We start from the raw sequence: 20,792 nt of genomic DNA on the forward strand, positions 1-20,792 counted from the left end.
TCATGTACCATATGGCCTCTCAAATTATAACTGCCAATTCTGAGGCTATTTAAAGGGATTTTGCTGTCGCTCAAAGCAAGGCTTAACCTAAAATAAAACTTTGGAACACACATTTAGTACCTAAACCCATTTTTTAAGAGCCTACTGAAGACAGTTTTTGTAATTTAATTATTTCAGCATTTTTAAAGCCACAGAATCAATGGATATGTACCATATTGTTAGTAACTTACCTGCAAACTTCCATTTAGAGAAATGAAATTCGTTTAGTCACTAGCATTAGAAAGAATAGAAACTGTGGCTATATATTTTAACTCAATTTTCCATGGGATTGAGACATTCTATGCCAAGGCTCAGCCTAGGGTAAAATTGTACAGCTGAATTATATCCTGAGGAAATAAGTATTCATCATGCGCATAAAAAATGCTGACACAGCTTGAATATTTTTCCCCCTCTACAAAATAATGGGGACAAACAAAATCACAAAGCAGTCACTGAGCATTCTAATTAGTTTGGACAGCAAAAGTTGCTTGGTAGGCTGTTTGGCTTCTGGGCGTATTTAAAGATACATAAATCAGGCACAGTCTGGCGACATACCGGGTCACCTGGGGGGCCTGGCAGACCTGGCTTTCCATCCCTCCCTGGAGCTCCCTGAAAACAGAAACATCATGTTCAAATCTTTGCACAGTGGCACGGGTGCAGATGAAAACGGGTGGGGATGTGGTGGGGAGGAGTAGGTCAAACAGTTCTTACATCATTCCCTGGGGTCCCTGGGGTTCCTGGCAATCCAGGGAGACCTCGAAGACCCTGGAAAATGGGGAAAATAGTTACTTATGAGGACAGTCTTTCAGTAATTTCCCCCAAGAAAGCACGCTGGATTTGCTGTGCCAAGTAACTTGGTTAAGTGGCTTACCTGAATACCTGGCTCTCCAGCTGGTCCTTGGGAGCCCTAAGTAGAATGAGATCCAATGATCAGAATTCTCTGCCAGGAATGTCCATAAATTATCCAAGTGGGAGAGAGGGCTACATATTGTAATTTATTTAGTGGAACAACAGGACTTGCCACCATGCATGCTCTGAAAATTCTGCAAAGTCAGCCAAGACTTTGAGGCGACAGATAAACACTTAACCAGAGGCCTGTTGTTGGAAACATCAACATGACTTTGCTCAGGTGCCTGGGATGTCTCTCTCAGTACCATCGTCTGCCCCTGAACCTTCCAGACTGCACAAACAATGCATTCAATTCTATCTGTCCCAAAACTGACTGCTTCTTGGGGGACTGGCTCAGGGCTTCCTTTCCCTTCTGCTTTCTACTTTGCCTCATTTCTCTGTTTGAAGAAATTGCCAGAACCTGTGTTCAGTCACAGGAGTAAGAAGTAAAACATCAATCAGTTATTCTTTCCTACTTTAGCAAATTGGAATTTGCGGTAACTAAGATGAGTTGGGAGATCACTAGCGAATTTACATGACAGCTCTCACCCTAGTATGTAACCATGAGCCACTGAATGAGGAATTGACAACCTAAGTAAGTACAGGGCTGGCTTCTCAGCAGCCGGCTTCGGTGACTGCTCACAGACGTTTCCTTTCTTATTTTTTAAAATAAATATTCATATCACTGGTATTGTCAAAGTTACTTTTTGTTTGCTTTCTACTGATACTATATCCTTAAGATACTATTTTTAATTTTTTGCGTCAACCTCCTTCTTTCCCCTAATAATTTTCTGATCTACTTTTTTCACTTTGTTTAATCTCTTTTCTCCAGTGATCTTTTGTATTCTTGCCCTGGAAAATCAAACACCAGTCACACACAACATAACCACTCACTATTTACACCTCCATTTAGCTCTCATGATAATTTCATTACAAGGCCAATGTCCCAAATTGATGTCATTAAAATAAGCATGTATTTTCACTTTTCTTGTCCCAGAATCTTTATTTTTTACGGTAAATAAAAAGCTCTATCATTCATTACTATTTAGTCCACAAATATGCATACAGGGGTCATTATTATCAGGCATTGTTCTTATAGTTAAAACATGCAAAAAAACCTCTCCATTCTTTACTGTATAACTATTAAAAACAACTATTCCTTCTCTTTTAAGATGTTACTTAGAGTTCTTTTATATCATCTCATTCATACATACTTCATTCACTTTAAATATTGACTTTTTAATTTTATTCTAGTTAAAAATAAACAATAATATATAGTAACTTAATAGTAGGCATTTCTATAATCTTACAAACATTCACTCATACTTTTTAATATATAGAATAGAGGAATAAAGGGTTAAACAACCACTTCTATCCACAGTCAGTGTTGATGTGATAGCACCTGTAATTCAGTAAACAGTGAGTACCCTCTCTGAGTTCAGTGATGTAACCTCAATGCCCTTTCTTTCCCTCTGGCTTGTGTTTATTTGCATTTCCTCCTCTGACCATTTTATTCTTCTCTCCTTATTCAGATTTGTCACTGGATTTCATTTCACAACATTGGGATTAACAGAGCTTCAAAAACTCAACTGAATTTTACTTACTGTCCGACCAGGAATTCCTAACCCTGGTGGTCCTATGTCTCCTGGGGAGCCATGGACACCTGGCAGGCCTCTTTCACCCTGTGCAATGAGATGTTTCTGTTAGTGGAAGGCTCAAGGGATGTGAATTCTCTGGCTCCTTTTTATTAATTATTCATTCTTTAAAAATTATCTTTGATATTTTTATACCTTTGGCCCACGTGGACCGGGTACTCCAGGATTTCCATCTAATCCCTAAAAGAAAAAAAAAAAAAAAAAGGTGAATATGTTCCTTTTTTTAAAAGGTTAAAAACCATCTTAGAATTCATAACTTAAAAACATTTTATTTCTCTTCATCTTTCTTGACTAAACCTTTTTCTGTAAAAGAATAATAAATAAGGAATACAAAGGAATACAAATTTTACCAGGCTATGGATTTTGTATAGTTGCATTAAAATATAAGATGTTTTCGTCTTTAAAATGAGGACTCTGATACTGAAAACTATGTGTTATTAACTAAGATAAAAGGTCAAAGGGCATGAGATAAAAAGACATATGTAGCAGGCATATTGGTTATTTAGATTTTCCAGCTATCCAGTTTTCTATGTCCTGAAAATAGCCTGGGCCACTAGGACATTTTTCTGCAAATGACCACCTATGCCCATACCTGCAGAGCCTCTGGAAGGGAAATTTCAGGCAGTTCTTCTGTTTTAACATAGTGTCCTAGGAAGATTTAGGACCTTACTAGATTCCATAGATGCTAAAGAATCCATCCATTCTGCACAGGGGGCCTTATGAATCTTCTAAAATTGGCTGTAAAATGGTGTGTGAATGTGCATTTTCTTTAGAAGAGAGGACTTTGCTTGCATCAAATTTCCAGAGATTAGATTTCTCAACTAAAGAATAAGATGAATATTTATTTTTCTGCAGACCTAAATGTGTTCCTATACTTGTGATCTGAAACTGGGAACACACCAATGATCAGTAACGAGCTTTCAAGGGGAATATTAATAAAAGGGTTGGTACTTACTGGTTCTCCTGGCAAGCTTTTCCCTGGAGGACCAGCCTCACCTTTTGGACCTGGAAGCCCAGGAGGGCCTATAATCCCACCTGGATCTCCCTGAGTAAAACAAGGTAAGATTCTTACTTCATTGCTCATGTTCATGGTGGGAGGTGTGGGGCAGTACTTCCCATTGTTTTAAGTTGTCATTATAGTCATTCATTCATTCATTCATTCAGTAATATTTACTGAACACCTAATGCATGCCAGGTGCTGTTCTAGTCAGCATACATGCTTTTAGATCTTGTTATGCTAGCAATGAATTTAGCAGTATCCTGATGGATGCATGTGTGTCAATATAGGCACAAAAGGCATCAACTCATAAAGTTCTTTAGTTGATCTTTATGTTTTCTTTAAGTTATTCTCTACTAATGGCTCAACATTAATATACTATTTCCAAATAGACATCAAGAAACAGGCCCCGGAAAATTAAGACTTAAGTCTATACCAGAATCGGTAGCTGAGCCTGAAACAGACATCTCCAAGTTAATTCATTTTGTCGCATTGTGTTTCTATGCCAGAATGAGGGCTGCCACAAATGCACAACTTTAGGGGGCGTCATTCACACCACAGTTTATGTGATTGTCTGTCCCCTGCACATGCCTGGCAGCCTTGTCCTGTTTTCTCGCTCTCCCAATGCCCTTATCCTCTGTTTCTTCCTCTTACCCCGCTATTTAATACACAAAAATGAGTAAAAGGGGAGCTGTACCTTTTCTCCTTTAATGCCTTGTTTTCCTGGGATACCATGTTCTCCTGGCAATCCCTAGAAAATTCAGAGGTAAAGGAAAAGTGCAATTAGAACATCTCTTATTATAATAACATTTCTATCTGTGAGTCTTTTTCAGGAGAACAGAATTTTAACATATAAAGTATAAGAGGATGGGTTGATTTTGGTTTGTTAGGGAAAATCTTTAGTGAAAACATGTGACTTGCTGTTTCAAGTGAAGTAACTGGGATGTAATGGGCAAGAAACTAAATAAGGAAGACTTAAATTAAATGCCCCATCCATATTATTGCCAAAAAGGGTGGAAGGAGGGTAGTTGGTAGCAACACATGATTCAAAAGGACAATGGGGTAATAGGAAAATATGCTTTCACTATGTTTTAGCAACAGGGGCTCTTTCCCTTTTGATTTTGTTTTCTTTTTTAGCTCTAGCCACTATCACGTAACCTCACTTCTGGGCATCTTGTGACTCCACCGGTGCCACCACCATTTTCTACACTAGGTACACCTGTAATGGTTCATTAAGTGGCTTGAGGGGACAACAAAAAGCTTTGCTCTATGAAGTGAATGTTCAAAGTATCAAGCATCACAAACACCCTGAAAGATAGACCTCTGGAGGATGGAGAATGGAGCAAGGGGTCATGGGACAATTCCCAAGATGATGGAAAAAGGAGAGATTCTAATAGTTGCGTGGAAAGTACTAGAATCGTGGCCAGATAGAGATCAGTTTCCAAGAAGTTATGGCCAAGCATTTTTCTCATTTTGCTCAAATGAAGACTGATGGTGAGCCTCAGTTCCCAAGTTGTCAGAAAGTTAGGGAACTTGTCCAACGGACAAAAGGCTTACCTGGGGGAATAGATAGACAACAGAATTTAAGGGGCATGAGGGTTAAGGGGCATGAGGGTGTGTGTGTGTGTGTGTGTGTGTGTGAGAGAGAGAGAGAGAGAGAGAGAGAGAGAGAGAGAGAGAGAGAGAGAGAGAGAGAGAATATAAGAATGAATAGTGGCTCCACTAAAGTTAGGTTATAATGCAACCTGAAGACCTTTTTCCAACTGTATTATAGAAATATTTTCATCCAAAAGACTTGCTCTTTTTGTAGGCACTCACAAGAAAACAACAACAGAAACTTTCGAAGTGTCTTTTTTTGAATGGAGACTTGAACCAAAAGTCATGCATAATGGAAATACTTGCTTTCTCTCTTGGTTTTCCTTATTTCTTCTAATGTTTCCAATCTCCTTTATTAGTGGTACATCACTGACAATCATATCCAAATGATAATTTAGTTTACTAGAGTCCCAAAGACCAACTTATTAGGCTAGTGATATTCAAAGGACCTCACATGAATAGATGAAGGTACTAGCCTTCCCAATAGCCCCTGCTATTAGCTGTGATTCATTTTAGTGGTAGAAATGACCTGTCTTTGAAAATGTACTATAACTCAGTCATGTGAACAGATATTGATATTCTTTAAAACATGTCTCAGTTTCTATTTAATTTCCAAATATCAAAGACACTATACGTACAATATCTCCTGGTGGTCCTCTGGGTCCCACAGGGCCTGCAGGTCCTTGCTCACCCTAAAACAGAAGGTGATATGTACTTTAACTTTGCTAAAAATAAAAAATTTGTACCTGAATATTTGTAAAACATGGTGTGACCTTTATCTGTAGAAAGATTGACTTTCCACTGTCCTACCATCTCTGTATAATACTGAAATGTGCTTTGGGCTTACAAAGATAGTTTCAAGATGTTCTCATTTAAACAGGTCTGTCCTCACCAACAGGTACGGCTTGGGTAACTTGCCTTACCTGTTGGGGGAGCACAATCCATTCGTCTCTCCCAACAGCTGGTCTTTCTTGGGACACTCTTGGAATTTCACAAGAGGAACTCCAGAATCTCAGGGATACACAACTTCGGCTTAGAAATTGAACCCTGAATCCTGTTCACTTTAAGAATATAGTTCAGGGTCATAGATTTAGCTCACACTGTTTAGTTTTAAAGCTTTTAGGGATGCTATTGTGAATATGTTTTGAAAAAGAGTTAAAAAAATCCTATTGCGAACCAAAAGACATAGTTACTATGTGTGTAATAAATGCAGCCAATGGGGGGGGAATCACCATGGCAACATGATAAAGTCTCTGAGAACATGTGAAGAAAATGAGTGGCACCAGAGCACCTTGTTTTATACATAAATGGCTATAACTCCAAAATTATTCCTCATTTATCACAGTTATTTCTTATATACCTTTATTCCTGGGCTTCCTAGTAAACCAGTGGAACCAGGATTTCCAGGTTCGCCCTAAATATATGGTGGGAAGAAAAGTGAACTGGTTACTTTAATTTGCACAATTTCATTAAGGTTAGAGATGCAATCGTAGAATGTCAGGAGATTACCTTTATTCCCTGTGGTCCTATTAGCCCAGGTTCTCCCTGTAAATAAGATAACCACCATATATATAATGCTTAGATTCAGATGGAGATTCATTTGAATTCATTTGCATTTCCACCAATTAACATATAATAAAAAGGGAAATTATGGACATGATGAAGTCAAGGAGGGTTTATTCTAAAACATGATTTAAAATGCTTATTGTTAATAAATAGACAAAAATTTCTTTTTTTCTTATAACAATTTGTTTTTTCTCAGTGTCACTTTTGACACTGTAATCATCATGCACCATTAACAATCCCTGCATTCTCCCATTCTCCACTTAGGTGACATTGCTATAATCTGCCACCTGCTAATCTTATATCCCAGAATTAAAAGGTTCAGAAGCGGGGGTAGAGTAGAATTTAACTTGATATGTCATGGTGATTCTACTATCAGTTGCATGTACTTAATGAAAAAAACAGAAACAAATAAAAGTAACACAAAAGAGGACAATCTTTGCTATATTGAGTTTTATTCCCCTTATTTTCCGTGACTTTTTATTGATCCTTTTGAAAAAAGTATCCTGTTTGATAAATCCAATTTGCATAATTAACAGAATTTTTGAAAAAACAACTGTATCTTGTATTTTAATTTTGTGTTTTAGCTATCCTAAATGGATATATTTCAAAACATTCATGTCTAATCACAAATAGTAATGGGTTAAAGAAAATATACACTACCCCAACTAAATGTTAAAGTGCTGTCACATGATAAAACTTAACAAGGTTTAAAATTTCTCATTTATCAAAATAAAAGAGTCAAAGTACACAGAGGAAAAAGTAAAATGCTCAGGGAGCTCATTCCATCAAATCTATTAGACTCCAAAGTAAACATACCAGAAATTAGAGAGAGAAATCAATGATATAGAAAACCCAAGATAGTGATAAAACATCTACTTACTTTATCTCCCTTTTCACCTTTTGTAAAAGGTTCCCCCTAGGAAAATGGATAGAAAACAGAATCAATTATAAACACGTTTAGAAACAAACTCTCCAGAAGTGGACATGAGTGTCCTGCAGGCCAAACTCAGACCTCCACTGCAAACAAGCCTCTAAAATTATCCAAAACATCACAGTCGCTTCTGCAGCTTAAAGTGTGTGTATGATAATTGATATAAAAAATCTTCCACATTCTCAAATGAACAATAAGTTAATCATTCTAGTACTATTTTGAAAATCCTGAGTGGTTGACATATTGAAATGGTGCTGCCCAAGGCCACAGTTTCCTTATGTATGGTTCACATAGAAGATTATCACACACACACACACACACACACACACACACACACACACACACACACAGAGGCATATACAGAGACACACACAGACAAATCCATAGGCACACACACACACACTCACACACACACTCACACAGGCACATACACACAGACACACAGAAACACAGACACACACAGAAACACAGACACACACAGCTTTCTCTTATTAGCTTCTGTTCTTGAAATTACATATACATGATCTCATTTATTCTTATAAAAATGCTGTTGGGAAGATATGGTTTCATTTCAAGCATGAGGAAAGATACTCAGAAAGGTTCTGAGTAATTTTCCCTAAAATAGCTTTCACCCACTTTATGTCTCCTTGTTTATCTTGCCTATAAACTCTGCGAATGTAGGGATATAATTTATCTTGACTATCATGGCATCCCTGGTGTACACCAAAAGTTTAATAAATTAGGGAATTTAAAGTTATGCAGATATCACAAGAGCTGACTTTTAGCAAATTCTTATAATGCATCAACACTGCTCTAATCACATTATATTTATTAACATAGTTAATATTCATGTGTCAATGGAGTAAGTACTAATATACCCATTTACAGATGAGGAAACTGAGGCACAGAGACGTCAAGTAATTTTTCAAAGTCACATAGCCAGTAAGATGTATAGGATTTAAATGCAGGCAGCCTGACTTCAATCCCAGGCTATGGTCGCTCAATCTGTTTGACTTGATTCATAATTTGATTTATTTATTATTTGAATTAGGTGAATTGATAAAAAGGTGGAAACCATAAATTTAAAAACCATTTCTTTTACATATGAAAGTCAAGAGAAAGTGTGAGAACCATGATGGCAGATAATACTACTCTTGAAGGTCCTCTTAGGGATTGCCATGGTCTTAAACAAATCACTAATGGGAAATAAGGGGTTACCAAATGAACCTCTGTGATTTTCACCTCATGTCTTATGAGCCAGAGACGATGGAGCTCAGTTTCTCTCCCATATTTCCTAGCTCCCTTGCAGTTCCTTGGGGCCATGCAGCTAGTTTTGGCAATGAGATGTGAGATGTGACCTGTGTTACTGGCAGTCTGAGGCAGTGAAAAGGCGGTTCCCGATTCCCCAGTTCCACTTTTCCTGCAGTGGTGACTAAGAAGCTTGTGTATACAGGATGGCTTGGCTGCATGGTGGTAATCAGCCTGGTAACTGAGTGTGGTGTGGAGCAGAACACCCACTCCTTCCAACTGGGCAAGTGGCATGAGCCAGACCTAACCTTTCTGGGGTTAAGCCACAGACATTTCAGGGTTAATTTGTCACTTAGTGTTACCTAGCCTACTCTGACTAATACTCCCGATATCTAGCCAACATGATTAACTCTCTTATTATTGGTTAATTTCCACACATTTGATCAGGGATTTATTTATATTCTTGCCTTTCAGCTTTAATGCTAAAAAATCTATTTGATTTTTAAGATAGGAGATGATGTTATTTAGCTATGAGCAATGGGCCTCATTGCTTGTATTACTGCTTGTTTCTGCTTATGAGTATATCACACCACTTATGTCACTGCTCATTTACAGCCACTGCCAAGACACATTGACTAAAGTAACTGGTTTTAAAAGAATAAAAACTGAGAGCCTGGTTGTCCAGAGACTTGATATTTAGTCCTAGCTTCAATGGTTACTATCTGGGTCAAGTCATTTGCCTTTTATAACCTCTCTTACTTTATCTATAAAATCACAGGGTTCAACTAGGTGATCTCTTAAGTATATTTTAGCACTGATACGTAACACATCTAGTCAAACCCTAAATGTCCACTAGCGGGGGACAAACTGCCATTCGGGATAGGTGGTTTAGAATTCAATTGGGATACATTTTTTGGTTGAATTGTTTGGATCTTCTTTCCTGTTATTATACAAAATCAAGTCCAGATCCTGTTCTGGAATAGACAGGTTGAGATCACAAAGAGCTGAACTTCTCTGCATAATAAAGTTCAAAAAAATGTGCTTTTTTTTAATGTGTGAGGGGAGCATGGAGGAAGGCAGGCAAAGATGTATCAGGGAGGTGGGTCATTAGGGGTTAAGAGGGAGCCAGCAAGGAGAAGAGTAAAAGGAAAAAAAGCTTGTTCTCCTGGGAAAGGCAAATAAGGCTAAAGGTCACGTGAACAGGGTAGGTGGGCTGCCCAGAGATGTTGGTGGTAGGTGAGAAAACCAGAGGGACTCTCCAAGGAGCTGTGAAATCCTCCAACCCTTGCTACTCAAAGCATGATCCATAGGCTCAAACATCACTCAGGAGCTTGTGAGAAATGCAGCTTCTCAGGCCCCATCCCAAACCTACTGAATTAGAATCAGCATTTCAAAGGGACCCTTGGATGATTCAGGTGCCCACTCACATTTGAGAGACACTGCTCTAACCCAACTGGAAGTTTCTCCTTTCTGCTCTGCAAGTTCCTGCTTTTCTAGTAGGATTTTAGTAAATCTCACTGCCAGGTCTGACGTGTATCACATAGAAATTAAGAGCAGGTGAGTGTCATTGTTCAGGCTTGGAGGGGAGACAGTGGAAACCTAGAAAAGCAGTTCAGAGTTAGTAAGACGTGCCAACAAGTGTGAAACATTTAAGTCTGATTCTTACGGATTCATTTGATGGCAGCCATAAGTGTTTTTGTTTGTTTGTTTTTTTAAACTTTTATTTTTATTTAAGTGTGTTTTTCCAGGACCCATCAGCCCCAAGTCCAGTAGTTGTTTCAATCTAGTTGTGGAGGGCGAAGCTCACAGTGGCCTATGTGGGGGGTTGTAACCTGCGACCTTGTTGTTGAGAGCACTGCACTCTAACCAACTGAGCTAACTGGCTGCCCCTTTCATTTGTCTTTTAGCAGCATTAAAAAAAACAAAAACAGTTATTTTTGTAAATAGGATTTGCGCAATCTCTGTAGGTGGTCTTATCTGAGTATAAATTACAGTGTAGGTGTTTTTTTCCCCCACCAAAAGAACTAAGTTTTGAAAGAAACTGTCCTCAATAATATTGAAAAGTGACTTGAGAAGCCACTTGGATCTTACAAAAACCAAGAAAGGAAAATAACTTCAGGAAGTATACTGAGAGCAGTTTGAGCAGATAGATACGTGTTTCTAATTTTTTAGCTAAATTAGACCCAGTCTTTTGATATACTGATTTTTATTATTCATTTTAGCTATACTGTTTCGTTATAGATGGGCAGCTTAGTGATTTTTAAAGCTTGAGTTCTAGAATCAGCCTGTCTAAGTGTGATTCATGGCTTCAACACCTATTGTGTGATCTTGGGTAAGTTACTTAACCTCTCTGTGCCTCAGTTTCCTCATCTGTAGAATAGTAGTGATAATAGCCTACCTCATATGTTTTGTTGTTGTTGTTGTTAATGGATTAAGTAGGTTAATTCACATAAATTACTTAGTACTTTGCATAGAGCACTTGCTCAAAAATCTGATCTCCTGTTGTTTGGCATGGCAGGGGCAACCAAGGTGCATACAATTGAGGCTGATTAGGAAAAATTGTTGTAATTCTATTTTTGAATATTCTTTCTCTTCCTTAAAAGCTAAAATACTTACAGATTCTCCTTTTTGACCTTTCGCCCCAATGGACCCTGGAAATCCTGGTTGTCCAGTTTCGCCCTTTCAAGGGAAAGCAGAAGAGAGATTTTGCACGAGGTCCAGTGAGTACTGTAGTGACTGTCAGAGTCAGAGTAATTGCTTGTGTTCTTTCTAAACAGGAATTTATCTATTATCCTCCAAGAGACAATGACAAGTTCTGAGTGAAGTTCGGCTATTTGCATAGTAATGTGTTTGTCAGCACTTTACAATGCCTTTAGGTCTTTTAGAAATCCATAAGATTCACTATATTTAAAATTAATTGTGAAACAAAAGTTAATTATTTTTCAAGGAAAGAACATCTAGAGCACACACACACAAAAACACGATAATTTTGTACCAAAAAAAGAGAGAAATGTTTGTGATCTTAAAGACATCAGATTGTTTCACTGACACAATAATCCAGACTCATTTTATTTCAGACACTTCTTCCTTTTTTTTAGGTGGGGGGAAGTGGAGGAGTGGGGAGACATGAAGAAAAATGAGTCTCTCAGCTGTTTCCAGCATGTACACTGCCGCTTAAATGATTGGCTGTGGACAAAGAAGACATTCTTGTCGGTGTGGTGACAGCAACAGCTTGGAAATGTCTGAGATGTCTTAGATCTTGAAGAGGGATTTGTATACGGCAAGTAAAGAGTATTTTGAAAAAATACAATTTTAGAAATAATGTTTGTGGAAAGGAAATATGTCATTAATCAGACTTCAGAGAAGTCCCAGCATTGTGCTTCTTTTTAGCGTTTACCAAAATTCTTGAATATCGTGTAATTGTATATCATATAAAAATAGCCACTAGAAGTTATGTAGTGTTGGGGTTTTCTTTTTTTTTTCTGAACCTCAAGAGCATTTTTGCAAAATGATGTATCTGGGAACGTACCTTTCTTGCCTGTCTTGTCTATTTTTTATTTCAAAAAAAATAAATATAGAAAACAAAGTTGAATATGTCAAACCTCCATGTCCCAGGCATCCAAAATTTAAAAAAATAAAAAATGAAAACTTACAATCAAGTAAATCTGCTATCTTTCCCTCTCTATTTCTATTCTAGAGGGAGATGTTCTCTTGAATTTAGCACTTCATATTTTTAATTCATTTTTATACTTTTACTGCATATGGGAAATCATAAACAATATATTATTTTGAATATTTAAAAAATTTTCATAAACAGCTTTATCTTGCATGTAACATTTTGTGACTTGTTTTTCCCACTCAACATTGTTTTTAACATCCATTTCTATTGATACATACAGATCTAGTTCATTCATTGTAAGCATTGAACAGCTTTATGTATGTTAATGTACCAGGGTTTATCCCAGCTCCACTGATGAGCATTTGGATGGTCTCTAGCTTTTCTCTATTATAAACAAGGCCACAGTGAAAATCTCTTTACCTGTCCCCTTGTATGGATGTGTTTACCTGTTTATTTTGAAGCGTCAAACAACAGTCTACCCAATGTACTTCAAGTACAAATTTATTAGAGTCCTAAAATTGTTGGCTTATTTCTACATTTTTATTCACATCAATATTTGTGGTTTTATTCTATTAGAGGAAGAGGGAGATTGTCATATGTAATGGATAGACGAAATCATGTTTTTATTAAGGAATTTTCTAGATATGTGGAATATATTTCATAAATTTTATCTTGACTTTAATAATATAATTATTTTTCCTTCTGGTATCTAAACATATAGTATACCATCAATCTTATATTTACCACACTGTAGGAGAAGGCATTTTTTTTTCCTAGCAATAATCAATTCTATCAAAGTAAAAAGAGGGAGAAATTGGTGGATACATTTAAGGGACCAATTGCTGTTGGTTTAAAAGAGGAAATAAACAGCTGGCGTCATATGATCATGAGGGTGTACAGTTTGACCTTCCTATTACCTAGCTGGTGTGTGCAGAGATGTGAAGGAAAAATACGCCTAGTAGGTAGACTGATCTGCAAAAAAGAAAAGCAGAATTCAGGGAAGGTGTGGAGAAATTACTATAAAAATCACATCTGCCCAATACCAAAGGGGAAGGGCGAGCGAGACATGCATGGAGGAAGAGTAATTCTATTCATAGCTCATATTCATTGAATTGCTGTAAATAGGTCTCCATTGGAATGTAGATGAAGGACCCAACAGAGGCTTTGATCTATCTCTCTGAGCGGTACTTGGGAGTAGTTGAGTTTAGAGGAACCTTTAGGGATCAATTCCCTCATATAAAATCCTGCAAACAGAAGGGTTTCATACCTGAACTTAAACGCACGTGGAGTTGTTTTTCATATTTAAAATGGATGTTCAGTGATTTATCACTATAGATATGAGTTGAAAGACAAATGATGAATTTATTTAGCTTCAGGAAAGGCTGTCCTTTAATTTGGCACTTCGTGTGCTATTTGAAAAACTTGGTGCTTTTGTGGCTTTATCTTTTCTCTCTGATAGTCAGGCCCAAAAGTCCCCTGCTAATTTATCAGGAGTCCTTAAATAGTCTGTCTCTTTATTCCACTGTCTCTATAAAGAAGCAGTTCTCCTCAACCAACTTGCAAATCCATTATTCCTTCACCACATTCTGTCAGTCTCAGGCAAGCTACAGAGCAGAGACCATCATTTCAGTACTGGTTAGGCTGGTCTTGTTTGCCATTTACCGTTAACAGCCACTCGTGTTCCTTAGTGTTTCTCCCTGTATCTTACTGCTCTTGCTACAGGATGCGGCTGCTAAACCAGGAGGGATTTGTGTGTAGATTCTACTTTTGTGTTTGTTCTGATGTATCATTGTAATGTAATGTTGGCTTCCAAATTGTAGGCTGTTTTTGTGATTCTGTTTTGCCAGTCAGCACATTGAGAAGTGAAATATTATACAACACTAAATCATTTATGTGTTGAAATTGTACTTTTGGTTAAATCTTTTATTCTACAACATAAATTGAGTCCCTTTTCTGTTAAAATTATGGTGGGAAATGCAAAGATGAGCAAGACCAGGTGTTAAGGATGGTAATAACTATTAATATCAAAAAGAGATAAATGAGAACTCATGAGAGGAAAGAAAGTTCGAGCAGATGAAAAGAAAGGACCAAATCTTTAGTGGGAGCTTACTATGTGTCAGGTATGTGCTTTTGGGTATGTTCATTTCATTTCATTTGATTTTAATCCTTCCATCAACTTTGTGTAGATACAATTATGCCCATTTTACCAATGAGGAAACTGATACTCAGATAAAGGGATTTGCCCTAGGAGACATAGTTATTAATGGCATAATCAACTTAATGGCACAATTCAATGGTTCTCAACCCTGATTTCCTATTAGAATCAACGGAAGCACTTTTTAATGATAGCAATACGAACACCCCCCCCGAGGCCCCCCCCCTGCAATCAACCAACAGTATGGGCTCTGCCCCAAATCAGAGTCTCTAGGAATAGGGCCAGAGTACTGGTGTTTTCTAAAAGCCCTCCGGGTGATTCCAAGGTGCAGCCAGGGTTCAGAACCACTGGGTCCACCACAGGTGCAAATAAATCTGTGAGAACAGCTTGAGGAAGCTTTAAATTCTCACTAGAGTGACCCATGAATAGCATTATAATTAAAAAAAAAAAAAAAGCAAAAACAAAACCAACTAGTTCGTTGATTCAGAACTGATACTAAGTGGATGTGTATAGGTAGAAGTAATTTCACTCTTTCATCAAGTGCTATGCTTATGTTTTTTTAGTTTATTTTATGCATTATTTATTGGTAGAGTCTTTCTCCTGTTAATTAGAATTCTTACATATCCTTTCACATCGTACATTTACTATATCAGGTTCCCTGCAGACTCTTCTAGTTTATTTCTCTGGGTGGGAGGAGGGAACAGATATGCCACTGGCTTTTCTAATTCCACTTAAGATTCTGAAGCAATTAGAAAAGATTTTGAGCAACACAAAAGGTCCTTAGAGTTTGAAATACACCTGTTTTACAGAATCAAATTTCTCATCATTGAGGTCTTAAGAATTTCTAAGTAACATATGTTCCCTAATGAACATAGCAAAACCGAAGCCAGCTGTTTTGTTTCATGAAATGAATCATCATTTAAATACTTTAAAAGTGCCACAACTCTCTTCTTTGCTCAGCTGTCCTATGTGACAAGCTCTGTGGCTTTCTTTTGCTTTTTTTCCCTCTTAGCTTGCAGGTGTCCAGTAGTAATTGCTTCAAATATAATTTGTTCATTACGGTGGTATAGGAATTCTGTACGCTATTTGTTTACAGGGAATAATGCTAATGTGCTAGCAGTGCAATCCAAGATATACACGTGAGTTATTATTACTGTATAATAAATATGTTTGGATGTCTTCTTAAGAATGTCAAGGTTTTATTTCTTATTTTGCAGAAAATTTCATTTTCAATGGTCAATCCATAAGAAGCTCCCACTTTCTGTTGAGACTGTCTTTTAGCAGAATTTTCTGGTGATGGATGTATGATCTTTTGACTAGATTGGCTGCACTGATTTATAAGGCACAGAAGTCATATTTTCTTGGATTCATGTTGAAATATCCTGCCCTCAATCAAGAAAATGTTTACTGCATGAATGAATGAAGGTAGAACTCACAGGCCATACTCCCTCAGAGTACTTTCAAACCTACTCATCTCTGCCTGTAGATTTAACGTGCATTGCTTTGTTCCTGACAATGGCATGTTCACACTGAATCCAAAGTCACCACAAATTCAGAATCAAACAGGAGTGAAACATCTTTTTAAGTGGGCAAGTGAATTTGCCACCTTCACAGCACATATAATTAAACCTGTGAATGATGATGAGAATGCATGGGAAATTCATCAGCAGTTTAATTTTGAAACTGTTTTAAAATCATTATTGGTTCAACCATGGCTGTACATTATAAAACCCCACCAAAAAACAACAACAAAATAAAACACTCCCACAACAGCTTATGTGTGGGCATTTAAGAAGATACAAAAACAGTGAGCGTGAGCCTGAAGCATTTTGTCAAAGAGGTCTTCATATTGTTTTTGCCTCCTACATGAATACATGAAATATTTAATTATAAATTGAGGCTTATGTCCTATTTTTATTTACCCTATTACGGTGTATCCTGTTACCCTTTCTTGTAGCGAACTGCTACTCAGCAGTCTTCACTGAGGAGCAGACGCTAATCCTGCTGCCCCATCAGGAGGCAGGTGGAGATGGGGCCCAATGCTGGCCCGACAGACTCCCTATGGATGGGACCCCCATGTGGCGGTGGACTGCCCCTGACATGTGAATGTGTGAATTGGTGTAAAACCCTGGATGTTTGTATTCACTTTGAAAATCAGATTACCTTCTCTCCTTTTGGGCCACCAGTTCCCTGTTCACCAAGGTTTCCCTAGATAAACATAAAACAAATAAAAATACAAAATGTTCATTTATTTTTAATACATACTGTCTCTACTTTAAAAATATTAATGGTCAGATAATAGTTCTGTAATGGCTTCTTATGGATACTGTTTTAATCATTTTTGCCTTTTTCAGCTTCTGTTAAATATTCCTGAAAAACTCCAACTTTAGACACACTATCTTATCTTGTCTGTGACTTACTCCTTGGAGATGCTTCTGGAGAAATCTCACAGCTCCACAGGAAATTGTCACTACTCCAAATGAATGCCTGGCAACCTCACCTGGTCTCCAACTATTCCACAGATATGACTCTCTAATGTTATTAATGCTATCTTTGTTGCTCAGTATAATGGACATTCTGTTAGCTGACCTCTTGGCTACACTTGCCACCGTCTTTACTTGTATGATACCTCACCCTCCTGGTTTCTTCCTGTCTCTCTGACCTCTCTTTCTCATTCCTCTTTCCTCATCTAACTGGTAAAGGTAGGACTTCCTCGAGACTCTGTGTAGGCTCTCTTCTTTTGTGACTGAGCATTTTCTCCCAGGCACTCTTATCTACCCCCATGGTTTAAGTATCCACTCCCATACAAAAACAGACGAATTTATAAACCCAGCATACATCTGCCTTCTGAGTTTTGACACATATAAAATGTAATTTTCTATTTGATGTATTCACTTGTAAATTCTAGAAGAAATTCATATCCAGCAAGTTCAAAACTGAATTAAAAAATACAACCAATACACACTACTGAGAGAAAAAGGTGAGAGAATTATGTCATACTGTTAACATTCATTAGATCAGAAGCAGGAGACTGATAACTAACTTCTTCCTAGGGTACGTCTGCAGTTTGACCGATTAAAATGAGTGGTAATTTCATTTTACAATTGAAAAAAAAATCAAGGAAAGAAAGAAAATCTGAATTCATCCTCTCTTTTTCACAGAACTCTTCCTTTAATCTGGGTGTCGTTCTCAACACTGCCCCCTCCTTATTCCCCCAGTATGATCAGCCTAGATTGCCTCTATCTCCAAAATGTCTTCTCTTCATGCTACCTACCTTCACTCCGAGAAGGCCACCTCATGTCTTGCCAGCATCATTACAATAGCTTTCTAATTGACCCTCTATGATCCATTCTTTCTACCCACACATTCTCGTATACATTCTCTAAATAAAGTCAGAGCGATATCTTTAAAAGGCATTCTGACTTCCTTACTTCTAACGAAGCCATCAAAATCCTGCATGAGCTGAACTCATTTCCCTCTCCAGCATCATCTTGGCCATTCTTCTCCCTCAGAAGCTCCAGATGTAATGACCTTCTCTCAGCTTCTCAGTTGGGTGAAGAGCCTTCCCATTTCACCCTTTAGATCACTACCTGTCTTCACCTCTTTGTCTGGCTAGCAAGTACTCACCCCTCAGGTTTCAACTATTATAAAATGCCATTCATGGAAGCCTCCTATGGGTCTCCCAGACAGATTCCCTTCTCAATACTTTCTCATTGGACATTATATTCTTGTTTCAAAAATGCTTACTAACATTTTTATTTTTGTGTTTGTCTTGTCTTTGCACCTGGTGCACTAGAATGCAAGCTCCACGATGAGCTGGAATTAAATGCTCACCCCATGCCTTGAGCAGTACCTAACATATAGGAAGGATTCGATAAATATTTGTTGAATAAATAAGCCAATAATTTTAATTTATGTATTTTTCCCATTGTACTTTTTCTTTTTAATTAAAAATACGTATGTTGGTAGAAAAAATTAAAAGTACAGAAATGGATAAACAATAAAAATGCACAAAGGTATCTACTCAGGTCGCTGTTGCTATAGTTTAATATTTTAAATGTGCCTTCTATTTTATTCATGCTGCTCCAACTAAAAATACATACTTTATAACTGCTGTTATTATTGGTATTGTAACAGACATTCTCTCTTTTTTCCTACTTAACTTTGATCTGAGATGTCTAAATTGACAACAAAAATTGTATTCTCAAAATCCTGAGCTATAAATGATCAGAAAGAAAGTGAGGTATGAAATCCATCTAATCAAGGATCCTCAGTGGCCTTTATAGATATTCTCCACTCTTAGGCTAACAATGCTCAAGGTAGATTCAGTAGCATTTAATTCATTGATATGTGAGGTTCTCCTCTCTACTTTCTCCAAACTAATTGCACCAGACAATTACTTGATTCTACTTAAACAATTAGGCATAGTTTTTGTGTTTCTAAAACCTGCCTCAGATGTATTCTAACTTTACTAGGTCATTTTATACCTTGGTGCCATGTTTTTTTAATGGGTTCTTATAAGCCTTTTGAGTAGATATAATAGCTATATAGTTTTGAATGTTTTTATTTAAAAGTTTCTGGTAAAGTGGTAGGGTTGTGGTGTGGGGGCTGCGAATGGGACTGCCCATTTCAAGAATTCTGGGATGTCAGAAGATGTCCTTTGTTCTCTGTGTGAAATGGTGAATGGAACTTTGGAACACATAGTCAGGCAAGCGGGAAGACTGGAGCTATTCAATTGTCCTGCAAAGGGTATTCTTTGGAAACAAGGGAATATACCTGGGCATGTATAGGTTGAACCATAGGAGATGGCCATTTTTGTAGGCCCTAAAGAGTCATATAACAGCAATTTCCTGTGGCTCAATAAGATAAAAGAGACTAAGGACATGATTCTCCTCCCAGGACATGGGGTCATTAAAAACCCTGTTTACTAAGAAAAATTTAGGACAATAAATTTTGCATCATGATTCTCATGGATAAAAATCTCTTTGAACAAAATTGTTCTATCAGAATATATTAGGTTGGTGCAAAAGTAATTGTGGTTTAAAAGGTTAAAAATAATTGCGAAAACCACAATTACTTTTGTACCAACCTAATACCATACCATCTGGTTGAAAATGTCTTTCTCATGTGTTTACTGCCTGTCAACATTTCAAAATTGATTTATTTTTATATATTGATTTAGAATTTGCCATATTCCTGAGAATTCCATATTTTATAGCAAAACTTGATTTCACCATGCTTTTTGACAGTTGCCAACTAGAAAATTCTTGCCCATGCAATCCAGCCATCAAAAACCACATGCAAATGCAAAGACAAAAATAGGAACAGTCAGTAGGAAGCAGTTTTGCTCAGAAATTCCTTTTCTCTGTGATTGCACAACCAAACTCAAAGTTTATCTTTTGAAATACAGAGATGGGGTAGTTGAGGTTTATTTGTATAAATCCTTTTGCTTCTCTTGTGGGATATTTTTTACTCTTGTACTGGCATGAGATTAGTGTTTGATATCCTCTTCATGGGTATAGGTCAGCACCTTTATTATTTCAAAGCACCTTGGCATAGAAAAGGGTGGATTTAATGTCTGATTACCTAAAATCTCAGTTAGCCTTCCATTATCTCTGTAATTAGAGAAAAATTGACTCTTCTAGAATAAAGTGAAAAGAATGCCACCCAAGGGAAAGGCAAAGAATTCTGTAATTGTCACTTTTCTGTCAGTTTTACTGATCAGTTAGGGGTTAGGGAAATGTTAACATACGTAAAGACCAGGAAACCCATAGTCATTTAAAGACTTCATAGGCACTATACCACGAAAAGTCCTATTCAATGAAACTAGCTATCATTATCTTTATATAACAACTTTACCTCACAGAATAAACTAGGCATTATCTACTTTATTAAAAGAATGTGCATGCTCTCTAAAAATAGCCTAATTTTGCACACATTTTGAAAGCAGCCTCATTGTTATGTGGGCCGAGCTATAAGGTAAACCAAAAGATTCTATTAACCATCAAAACATTTTGTGAAACTACTTAGACAACTTAGGTAACCACCTGATATTTCTATTATTATTATCTCCAGGTTTGGTGATGTAGAGCTTTAAG

The 20,792-nt window shown here is 37.2% G+C and overlaps 1 protein-coding gene across 1 annotated transcript in view; it reads right to left on the reverse strand.

Moving 5' to 3' along the window:
• The window catches only part of COL19A1 (collagen type XIX alpha 1 chain), a 314,159-nt gene that overhangs the window by 61,266 nt on the left and 232,101 nt on the right, over nucleotides 1–20,792 (reverse strand). Inside the window, exons 18-30 of the mRNA XM_019749266.3 lie at nucleotides 16,858–16,902; nucleotides 11,537–11,599; nucleotides 7,622–7,657; nucleotides 6,685–6,720; nucleotides 6,536–6,589; nucleotides 5,814–5,867; nucleotides 4,277–4,330; nucleotides 3,538–3,627; nucleotides 2,718–2,762; nucleotides 2,532–2,609; nucleotides 911–946; nucleotides 751–804; nucleotides 595–648 (exon numbers count right to left, since the gene is read on the reverse strand). Coding sequence (XP_019604825.3) covers nucleotides 595–648; nucleotides 751–804; nucleotides 911–946; nucleotides 2,532–2,609; nucleotides 2,718–2,762; nucleotides 3,538–3,627; nucleotides 4,277–4,330; nucleotides 5,814–5,867; nucleotides 6,536–6,589; nucleotides 6,685–6,720; nucleotides 7,622–7,657; nucleotides 11,537–11,599; nucleotides 16,858–16,902 — 699 coding nt within the window. The remainder of the gene's footprint in view (nucleotides 1–594; nucleotides 649–750; nucleotides 805–910; nucleotides 947–2,531; nucleotides 2,610–2,717; nucleotides 2,763–3,537; nucleotides 3,628–4,276; nucleotides 4,331–5,813; nucleotides 5,868–6,535; nucleotides 6,590–6,684; nucleotides 6,721–7,621; nucleotides 7,658–11,536; nucleotides 11,600–16,857; nucleotides 16,903–20,792) is intronic.

Source organism: Rhinolophus sinicus, chromosome 2, assembly GCF_057876585.1.
Source record: "Rhinolophus sinicus isolate RSI-liver-muscle chromosome 2, RSI-T2T, whole genome shotgun sequence".
Classification (NCBI taxonomy): domain Eukaryota; kingdom Metazoa; phylum Chordata; class Mammalia; order Chiroptera; family Rhinolophidae; genus Rhinolophus; species Rhinolophus sinicus.